Source organism: Psammomys obesus, unplaced genomic scaffold (genome assembly GCF_907164565.1).
Source record: "Psammomys obesus unplaced genomic scaffold, mPsaObe1.curated_primary_1811, whole genome shotgun sequence".
Classification (NCBI taxonomy): Eukaryota; Metazoa; Chordata; class Mammalia; order Rodentia; family Muridae; genus Psammomys; species Psammomys obesus.
The window spans coordinates 5,394,176-5,405,423 of record NW_026596040.1 but is presented as its reverse complement, the minus strand read 5'-3'; the positions used below and the strand labels follow the sequence as shown (position 1 = coordinate 5,405,423).

The following is an 11,248-nucleotide window of genomic DNA, read 5'->3' as shown; positions in this document are numbered from 1 at the left end:
ATACCTATATATGTGTTTGTTACACAGAATATAGGCAAAGGTGAACTAAACAAGCCAAACTTCTGCCTTTGTCTGGCTTGAGGGAGGTGGGGGAAATGAATTCAAGGTACATGGCATAAAGCTGTGGATGCTTAGATAGATGGCCCCACCCGTGGTGAAGACAGGCAGCATCTGTTTTGTAGTCCTATTGTGCTAAGATTCTGAGAAGAGCAGAAAGGCACTTTGAGTCGCGTCAGTTGGGTAAACAATGCATTTCTGAAAGGGACCAAGTTAAATCAGGGCATGGTTTACTCTAGACTTAGGCTGTGTGCACAGTTGTAAAGGGAACTCTATGGTTGGGAGATTCTGTATCAAGTATCAACACGTGGGTCAGAGTCATATGGCCGGATGTGAGGGGAGGCGAGAACCACGTGCACGTATTAGCACACGCACACGCTCAGGTCAAGTCTGTGGAGATAGGGAACACGGAAGGCAAAGCCATTGCCTGAGTTGTTATTTTTTTTCTGTTGGTTTGTTTGTTTGTTTGTTTGTTTTGGAGGGAGCGGGGGTGGTAAATGTAGGCTTGTGTGTTTAAGGGATTCTGAGAGGTCACTGTGTGAGGTATAAGCCTGGAGTTTGTCCTGATGGACAAGGTATCAATTATAAACACTTTGCACCATAAAAGGTGGGAATGTATTCTTGTCTGTAATTCAACGTAATTGTGTCCGAGGCAAATTAAAGTTGGGTAAAATCAAAGTCTGCAATGGCCTACGTGACTTAAAGAATGGGCTTCGGTGAGATGATTACAGATGTTTGTGGTTGCCAGTAAAGTTAGAGGATTTCCCCTCGCATCCGGCGTGCATGTATGTACGCATATGCTCAAGCCGAAGGTCTATGCGTAACCCAGTTCAGGAACTTCCTGTGTGAAGGTGAAGGCTCTTGAGGCAGATTCTGGAATCCCATGTGATTCTGAGACTGGATGAGGCAATCTAGGCTGTGGGAAGGACCAGGCAGGAGTCTGTGGGATCTTTGAGTAGTTAATTTTCAGATTCAAACATCTTGGGCAATTTACTTTGTGTCAACAAGAGGATCAAAAAGTGTGTGTGTGTGTGTGTGTGTGTGTGTGTGTGTGTGTGTGTGTGTAAGCCAGAAGTTCAAATAGGCAGAGTTTATGTGTCCGTGCAGCCAAGGTTTTCAGTCTGAATGTTTTCTGAATTGTCTATAAGTATGTATCGAGCGCGCAGAGCTGGTGAGACCGAGGAGTGTGTGTGTCAGTACGTGCGCGCGCCACAAGTCTGGATTTGAACTTGGGACACGAGCTGAGGCCGCGTTAGGGCGGGCGGGCGTCCCGGGGGCGCTCGGAGCCGGGGCTGCGGCTCTCCAGAGTGGCTGGTAGGGGCCGGGCGGGAACCGGAGCAGCACTGCCGCCTCTGGCGCGAAGGCTCAGGCGCCTCCTCCCAGCCCATCACTGTGGCCGTGTGCACGCCGCCGGCCGCCGCTCTCTCCAGCCGCTGAAGAAGAAAGCCCGGGAGCCGCTGCCTCCTGGACCATGGCTTCTGGCCGCAGGGGCTGGGACAGCTCCCATGAGGACGACCTGCCCGTGTACCTGGCCCGGCCGGGCACCACGGACCAGGTCCCCCGGCAGAAGTACGGCGGCATGTTTTGTAACGTGGAGGGAGCCTTCGAGAGCAAGACGCTGGATTTCGATGCCCTGAGCGTGGGGCAGCGCGGCGCCAAGACTCCGCGGAGCGGCCAGGGCAGCGGCCGCGGCGCGGGGAGCCGGCCCGGGCCGGAGGGGGACGCGCGCAGGGTCCCGGGCCGGGAGGAGAGCAGGGAGCCCGCCCCGGAGCCGCCCAAGCCCGCCGGGGTGGAGATCCGGAGCGCCACCGGCAAGGAAGTTCTGCAAAACCTCGGTCCCAAGGACAAGGTAAGGGAGCCCGGGGTCTTCTCCTCCCCTGGCCCTTGCCCCCTTCTCAGACTCAGCCGCCATGGCCCGGCTACAACTTTCTTGCTCACACTTTAAAAGGCGACTGGGCTGAGATAAAGAGCATCCTCACGGGCCCAGCGTTCTCACGTGTCCCCAACTGTAGCATCTTCCTGTGTGCACTGCGAGGGTCTCAGCCCGGGTTACCCTAGCCACCGTGCTGCACCCCTGGCCGAGTAATTCTGGGTGGGTGTGTCAACCCTGCCAGTCTGGAAGGTTTAGCGATTTCCAGACTCTCCCTCGGAGGAACCAACAGCACAATTGTTCTAGTCGCCCTCGCCCCAGATTAAACCTCAATCCAGGTCACCAGGGCAGAGGGCAGACTGGCGTTAAGAAAATGGGGTCATTTCTATAGAGTCTGGATTAAAGCACGGGGCCAGCCGACTCCTCTCTGATTCTTCTGAAACTTTTGGGTGTGGGGCCACTGAACACCAGAATCTCTGTGTCTCACTTCTGTTGTAGCATGACGCCTCACATCTGTGTTTATGAAGAGTGTATTTGTGTACATAGCATGGGTCTCAAGGGATGCAGCTGTCTCTGTAAAAATATTACATATTTGAAAATAGACGGGAGCATTAAGAGTGCATATTAAACTAGCACGGGCTGCCAGCCCCCCGCTGCTCTGACATGTGTCAAAGCTAATTCCTTCTGTGTGTGTTTTAGAGAAACTCACGCCATTCTGAACTGTCTGACTTACTACGATACTTTATGTGTTTATTTCACAGAAAGCCGAAGGCATGATTTAGACAATTCAGGGCTAGTGCCTGGCTGGAGGAGTCAAAGTTCAAATCGTAGGGTTTGAGTTGGGGAACAGTAGTAATCAGATGACCTCACCCCGGTCTATGGAATGGCTGCAAAGTCCATCCCCCATGTATTATTCCTCACTAATGCCATCATGAATAATATCCTGCAATGGAAATGTCTGCTTCACCGTGATTACCGTTAATACTCATCCTGTGCTGAGCTGTTTTTCCATTAAAATGCAATGAGGTAGTGAAAGGACAGCTTATCTCTTCCTGGTTCGATTTTTGATAGTTTAAAAAAACAAAACAAACAAACAAAAAAAACAACTTTAAAGTACTGTTAACAACCAGGGAAAACAAGACCCAAAGCTAGTGCTGTGTAGAGGCACCTTTTGTGAGGCAATGTCAGTATCTTTTGGAATTACTCATCTACTTCATGATTTTTCTCATCCTTCTTTGAGTATGAGCCTCCTGGCCCTTTTAGGGAAAGCTTCTGGTATTTTAGAAAGGTTTTGGCAGATTTCTCAGCTGAAGAATAGCCCTCTATAGGAAGGTAATTGCTTCTTTACATGTCTAACTTCATCACTCTTAAAATGTTCCTTTCCTGGCACAAAGCAGGGCAGGAGGAGTGGAAAAGGTCAGAAACAATTGCTGTGAGTCAGTGTATCCCCTTGCTGGAACACCCCTGATGTAAGCCAGATGATATGCTTGCTTTGCAAAACTGAAGCATGGCAACCAGAGAAAGGAAAAATGTTCTTCCTTTAAACCCAGCAATTCTCTCATTTTGTTTCCTTTCACAGACTCTGTACTTTTTGGCTCCTAATTGAAAAAATAATAATACGACTTAGACATCGGCAGGGGTTTCTAGAGCTACATGGGTTTCTAAGTTCAGGCTTGCTGTCTGCTTCATGCAGTCCATGCTATTATCTCTAATTTTCTTTAATCACACCATTTCAAACACACACACACACACACACATACATGAGGTTATCTAGTGTTGTACTTGAGGGTTATTCATGTGAGGCTGTGGACTGTGTGTTTGGATTTATCTCTGTGCCTGGGATGCCTGGCACATTGGAGGTGTTTAGGACATGCCTGATTTAAAACTACTTATTTAGATCATCTCTTATGCTAGACTGGCACAAAATGACATCTGCACTGGTGTAAACACTGATGTCATCTCCGGGGAGCTCACTACCTCGTGAAGCAAGTTCTGGACATCTTAGAGTAGAAACTTAACCAACTTAGCTACCTATATAGTAGCTGCAGGTTGTTCCTAGTTCTCCTCCTAGCAGTTCCTTATTCAGAGATATTTAAAAGATTTCAAGTATATAGGTTTGGCTCTCATGTCTGTCTGGAAAAAAGGGGAGGGACAATGGCATAGTAACAAGATCTAAGCCTCAGTGGTTTAACAAAACAATAACAACCTGTTTGTTCATTTGTTCATTTGTTTTGTCTTGTTTTGTCACCTCCCAGTTTTCTATAAGGGTCAAAAGGGAAGTTCTGTTCATTATTGTCCTTCAGAGACCATTTCCACACATAAGCAGTGGGAACAGTTTATACAGACACTGAAACTTTCTTGCAGAAGCAGTGAACGTCAAGGAAGCTCACTTTTCATAGCTAAGGTAAATGGCTTTAGAGAAACTAGAGGAATATGCTTTTACCACAATTCTGTAAGGCTTAAAATAATTTATAAGCAGTTCCAGTATCGGTCCAAAACCTAAGATAGATGAATGCGGGAAAATTTGGCTTTAGCCCCTCCCCAACAATATAACTTAGGCTTGTAACTAAGAGTCTTTCTGCTCTTACTTTGTAGGTTCTCATCTACAAACTGATACTAACAGTGACTACTTTATTTATAGTAGAACTTAGCATATATTAATTATTACATAACTACGTAACTTCATTTCTCTTTATATGTTTGAGGGCCATCTCTGTCTCTCTACCATGCACATGCATGCACACACACAAGCACAGATGCAAGCACGTCTGTCTGTCTGTTTCTCTCTCTAGTCTGACTCTGGCTTCCCCTTGGGTCTTACTCTATAGCCCAGGATAGGTAGGAGCTCATTTTGCAGTTGAAGTCCTTAAACTCGTGAGGACCTTCTTGCCTCAGCCTACCCATGCTTGGATATGAGTGGGTTGTCTTCAGTAGTCTTGCTATCCTTCTTCCCGTATGAGCATCTCACTGTTGTGATTTCTTTCTCAGGCTATGCTGTGTTGCATAGATTTTTTTTTTTCTTCTGAAAAGACAGTGCCTTGGCTTGAGAGCTGAACCTGAAGGTCCAGATGGGATGCAACCATTGCAAAGCGCATTAGGCTGCTTAATTTTCTGGATTTGCATGCAGCATATGCTTGTGCCGTACAAGATTACAGCTGTTGATTAAGCGTCTGTGTCTTACAGTCTTTGTAGGACACTCCTTGTTACTCAAGCTTTCAGAAACTCTTTCCCAGAAGCTTCTGTGACACTGGAATGGCCCATTTGTTGCTGGTTCTGATTTTCCTCCTTGTGGATTCACCACTACCACTCTTGAAGCTGTATTTACGACACCACACTACCAGCTTTGTGTCACCTATAGACTTTTAGTCTTATATAATGCCTGCATTTATTTTTCTAAAAAATTCTTGCATGCTTAAGGAAGTTGAAACAGACACCAAATAATCCCAGATCACATTGATGAGAAGTAGAGAGAACCAGAATCTAACTCTGACTTTTCTGATCAGTGCTTTTTGTACACAGTGGGCAGCGTTGTTTTTGTTTTGTTTTGTTTTGTTTTGTTTTTCAACAGCCTGAGCATTGTGCCAGCTCCTGACATGTAAAGATAATGCCAGGTAAGAACAGATCTTCCACCAAGACCACTAAAACACTGCTATCCTGGCACCCACTCATTACTCAGACAGCTTTGAGATGAGTTGCTCAACCTATGAGAACAGTTGACCCAAGATCCTTATTTGTTGATCTGAATCTATTAAGAGATTATTGAAGAGTATGCCGATAAAAAAGCTACATTTTGTCTGTGACATACTGTTACCACACCCTTCTTAAGGGGTTGAATGTATTTAGTAAATCGTGAATGGGTTAATTAACAAAATTTTATTTTGTTTGGTAAGATAAAAATATAAATTTTTTTTCTATATTATACAAGGAATGCCCAATTCTTAGTTTCAGCCATAACTACTCCCTAATTTTGTGATACTAGACATATATGCAAATGGTTATCTTAACAATGTGCTTAATTTTTTTTCATGATAGATTCTCATACCGCCAATATCTTCCAAGGTTGGCTAACACTTATAATAAATGTCACTAAGTGCAAAGGAAAGCAATTTTAAGTAACAAATGTGCAGTTGTGCAGTTTAATCATTTCTTAAGATGCTTTTCCACCCAAGTATAATTTTCAAAGCAATAAGAAAATTACCAAGAGGAGCAGGATTATGACACAGTGTCCACAGGAACAAACGGTACCTCAAAGGCTTTGTCATCCAGGAAAACAAAGACATGACACTTTGATTCCGTGGGTTTGCTTAGGGGCTCGGTTCCAGGGTTCTTGGCACATTGCTAGTTCCCTGTGTCACATGGGAGGCTTTTCTCTGCAAGATGTTTTCGCTATGAAATCAGGCAAGGCTCTAGGGGTAGAAAAGAGAATTTAAATAAAATAAGATGTGGACCCTTACTTTTTTCATACTGTTTTAAAGTGTTCAGATTCGGTTGCTGTTACCTTCCTTGCCCTGCAGAAAGGATGGCCACTGGAAATAGTCATCCAGAGTGCCATAGACCCCTTGCTGTCAGGGCCCAAGCCAAAGATTGCAAATGCATTATACTGGAGTACTCTAACAAAGGAGAGGATGTATGCTGCCTAGGGAAAAGAGATCTTGCTACCTGGATCACAGGATGCCCTTGGTTCCAGAGTTTCTATGCCCATACCTGGCATGTTGGAAACCTCTTAGCACTCTGGTTAAGTTTGACAGTGGGTTTTCACGAACATACAAAACACGTCTTTTATATAATGCTGCAATTGGCAGAGTTCCCTCGAACTAATGGTCCCTGGAAACCAGGTTTTGCTGACTACTCTTGAATAAGATGGCTAGAGTGCTGTCTGTTAGGGTTTCTGTCAGCGACTCTTGTAGTCGATGCTGGTCATGATTTATTTCTGGGCATCATTCTATAGAAAAGACCCTGTGAGAGACAGATAAAGCTTACCAGGAGTGAAAAATGCCTGAGAGGTGTACAAACTGAAACTCTACTTCTGCTTTGTGCTTGGGTGGGTTAGAACTTTCTAAATTAAACATCTAGGAAAATAATGTTAAAATATATCTCTGTTCCTTATGTGACCTCATGACATTTTGAAAGACAGTTCACTTTCATCAGAGAACAATAAAACAATGTAGGGAGAGAAAAACAAAACCAGAAAAATTATTGTCAGTCTCAGTCTCTAGCCCCAACCAGTTTACTAGCTGGTACCTTTGCCAACTTGTCCCTTTTCTCTCTAAGCTATAGCTTCCTCCTTCTTAAAGTGAGACGGCTGATCCAGATGTTGCTATGGTAGTGATACATACACTTTTCTGGTTCTGAATATTTTCTGAATCAGAATATTGCTGCTTGAAAGATAAATAAAATATTTGAACATGACTGATATTCTACAGATGTGTGTACATATATTTACATATACATTACATATATGTGTGTGCAAACACATTATGTACAAACTATTTTGTTTATAGAGTATGATGCTTATTTATAGAGTAAAATGTAAGCAACAATGCAAACTATAAAATAAGAGAGTCATGTTCAGGACAGATGGGCTTGCTGTGCATGTATAAGACCCTGGGTTTGGAATGCAGTACCCACATAAAATCCAGGTGTGGTGGCATGTGTCTGTAACTCCATCATTGGGACACAGAAGACAGGCACAGTCTAGGGAGTCCTTAGCAAGCCAGCTATTCAAAACAGAGGGCTCCAGGTTCAAAAAGAAATGTTGTCTCAAAAAACTAAGGTAGTAACACTTGAAGATCTAACCTCCACCCTTGCAACCACACACAGAGACATACTGAGACATACAGAGACACACACAATTGCACACACACACACACACACACACACAAACTAAAAGGGAAGGTGCAGTATTTATATGTTCAGGTTCCCTTTTTCCGAATACCAGAGGCCGAATGTGATTGTTCCCACCCCAATCTGTATGTTAAAACCCATACCTTCAGTGTGATGGTTGTTAGAAAGTAAGACCTTTAGGAAATTAGGTCCTCAGAGCAGAGCTCTTGTAAATCAACTGGATTCAGTGTCTCTATGAAAAGGATTCTAAGAGCTGCTTTGGATTTTCTACCCTGTGACCCAGCAAGAAGATTCCTCTGTAAGCCAAAAGAAGGTGCCTTTGCCGGAAGGGACTCTGCCCTGAAGCTCCACCTAAGCAGGAGGAATAATGTTCTGTTGTTTCAGCACCACAGTTTGCAATGTTTTATTACAGTGAGGTCAATCACTAAGCGACTCAAAAACAAAGAAAATGACAACAAATGGCAGCAACAACAAAACCCCAACAGATGCTCACAGCAAATGTAGGTGGAAACAGAATTTCAATGCACTTCTGTCCGCATAGACACACAACACGCTTTACTAGCGCTACCCCACAGGACAGCGTTAGGTTCCGCACTGCTGATGAGGTTATCGCGACACTTCATTAGCACCCGAAGGAATATAGTTCATAGTAGGGTTTATTCTTGGTGCTGCACATTCTATAGATTCAGACAAGTGTGCGGCCATGTCTCTATCGTTCTAGCTTCCTACAGAACGGTTTCGCTGCTCTAAAAATCCTTCCTGTGGGCCTGTTTACCTCCACCTTTCTCATGACCCCTTATAACCACTAGTCATTGTACTGTTTAGTCTTAACTTTTCTAGGATATGAGATTCAAGTCATCCCCAAATCATTGGGGAAATTGGTTCTAGGGCCACCCAGATAGTGCCATCTATGGGATTTCAAGCCTCTTAAGTCTGCCTTCTCTATTCGTTGGTGGGGGACTATGGAAGTAGAAAGCTGATGTAGTTAGGATAATACACCACTTCTCCTTTCCACACAAACTTTTTACCAATGTTAGTTTCCTCCATATTGCTCCTCTCTCCATGCTTGATAGGTCATTTTGTTTTAATGCTGAATAATATTCTGTTGCTTGGCCATATTGTAGATTATTTTATTACTGGAAGAAATAAGAGTAGTTCCATTTTGGAAATTACAAATGAAGATATTTTACATATGCTAACAGATTTTGTGAGTACAAACATTTTTAATTCATTTGGATCATAACTGGTTACTAATTATATTAATAATAATTTGTTCATCATTTGGCAACTATACTCTTGGGCCTGTGTCAATTTGTGTATCATCCAGCAGTGTATGAGAGGTCAGCCTACTAGAAAGGCCCAATAGCTTATCAGCATGCCTACATCTGTAGATCTTTCTCGGGAGTCTCTTAAGGTCTCTGGTCCAAGTTCTACTTACGCTGTTTGTATTCCTATTGTTAGGCTTTAAGAATTGTTTACATTTGTGAATAACAATCCATCAGATGTGCCTTTTGTAAATATTTTCTCCTGTTGGCTTTTCTTCTTGCGTTGATATGATCATTTAGAGAGCTGCAAAATTCTTAATGCCAATGAGCTAGTTCTTTCTTGCAAAGCTGGTATTCTTTATAAAGTGCCATCTAGTTTCCAAGGTCTTCTGTGTTTTCTCTTGTGTTAACTTGGAGTGTTAGAGTTTTTCATTTTATATTTATGTCTGTTCTTTTTAAAATGAATGAAATAAAGATTGTATAATTTTTCACATGGGTGTTCTGTTGTTTTAATACCATTTATTGAAAAGGCACTTACTTTGCTTCATTGTATTGTTTTTGCAATTTTTGAATGAATAATTGATTCATTCAAAATGTGTCAATATGTGTCAATAATCTATTCCTAGGCTATTGATTGAGATCCACTGATCAATATATTTGCTCTTTTGTCAGTACCATATTGTCTTGATAACTGTAGCTTTGTACTATGTTTTAAAGCTCTGTATTGCTAGTTTCTTTATCTTTATTCTTATCCTTCAACATTGTGTTGTCCTTTCTGAGTCTTTTTTATTTCCATATAAACTTTGCTGTAATTTTGGCAATATTCATAAGATGATTTCCTGAAATTTAGACATGCAGTGAATCTGCAGTTTTAATGTACCAATGACTTGACAACATTGAGTGTTTATATCTATGAAGATGGATTATTTGTTTACCATTCATCTCTTCATACTTTTATCAGCTTTCCTCACATACATCTTATATTTTGTTAGACTTATAATATTTTATTTGTTGAGTGATATTGTAAATAATAGTGTTTTTGTTAAAGTCCAGCTCTTCAACGCTATTATATAAGAAAGCAATTAACTTTTGTATATAAATCTTGACTCCTGTATTCTTTCTAATCAGTAGTTCCAGGAAGAATTTTTGAGCATCAATTTTATTTATATTTTCTACGTAGATAGTCATGGCATTTATGGAATAAGATTATTTCTGTGGGAATTACTTTTCTGAATAATGCTGCATGTAGCTCGCCTTTACAAACCAAACTGTCACCACATCCATAACTAAAGCAATAATGTCCTTTGAGATAAGTAATAACTATGTACTCATTCTGCTTATATACTTTATACCCAGCTGTTTAAGATTCATAGACCTTTAGGAAAAACAATGTCATCAGTCTTACTATACTTTGGATGCAATGTAATTCACTCCTACAAGATCAGCTGGGTGCACAGCTGTGATTTTCCATGTTCCCCATTTCTCCTTCATGGCCCTTTCATGCCTCTGACTCATAATGATGCGTGTGTGTGTGTACTTATACCTAAGGAGCAAGGCATTGAAATAAACATCCTTTCAAATGTTGAAAGTTACACCTGGGCATGGATTAATAATATATAGTTATGTATGCTCTGTGCTGAGGATATATGGTTATAAATTTTTATCTTTTTATGAAACTCCTGTAAAAGGTTAAAACAAAAGTTCCTTACTTACTCTTGGGTAAATGACACCAAGTTGCCTTTCTTTCTTGTGGCACCACCTCAGTTTCTTTCTTCCCAATCTGTATCCCTTTATTTCCTTTTCTTGTCTAATTGCATTGGCTAAGACTTCTATTATACTAATTAATAGCCCTGGTGGGAGAGTATATTCTGCCTTATTCCTGAGCTTAGTAGAAGGGTTTTGTGTTTCTCCCCATTAAGTATGATGTTAGCTGTAGTTTTTTTTTTTTTTTTTTGTACACAAGTCTATCAAGTTGAGGATGTTCTCTTCCTCTTTTGTAATTTTTTAGTTTTTTTTAAATCATGAATAGTACTAGATTTTCAAAATTGATTTTTTATGTTTATCCATATAATTATGTGATTTTTTTCCTTGTATATCTTGTTGTAATTATTTATTATATTAACTGACTTTTAAACAAGCCTTTCACCTTTAATGTAAAATCTCACTTGGTTGGAGTATATAATTACTGTGTATATTTATTATTGGATTTTTC

The 11,248-nt window shown here is 41.6% G+C and overlaps 1 protein-coding gene across 1 annotated transcript in view; it reads left to right on the top strand.

Annotated features, from left to right (window-relative positions):
* The first annotated feature begins 1,494 nt into the window (after nt 1-1,494).
* Dpysl3 (dihydropyrimidinase like 3) overlaps nt 1,495-11,248 on the top strand; it is a 110,536-nt gene continuing 100,782 nt past the window's right edge. The window contains exon 1 of the mRNA XM_055622679.1: nt 1,495-1,906. Within this exon, the coding sequence (XP_055478654.1) occupies nt 1,529-1,906 (378 nt within the window). The 5' untranslated portion in view covers nt 1,495-1,528. The remainder of the gene's footprint in view (nt 1,907-11,248) is intronic.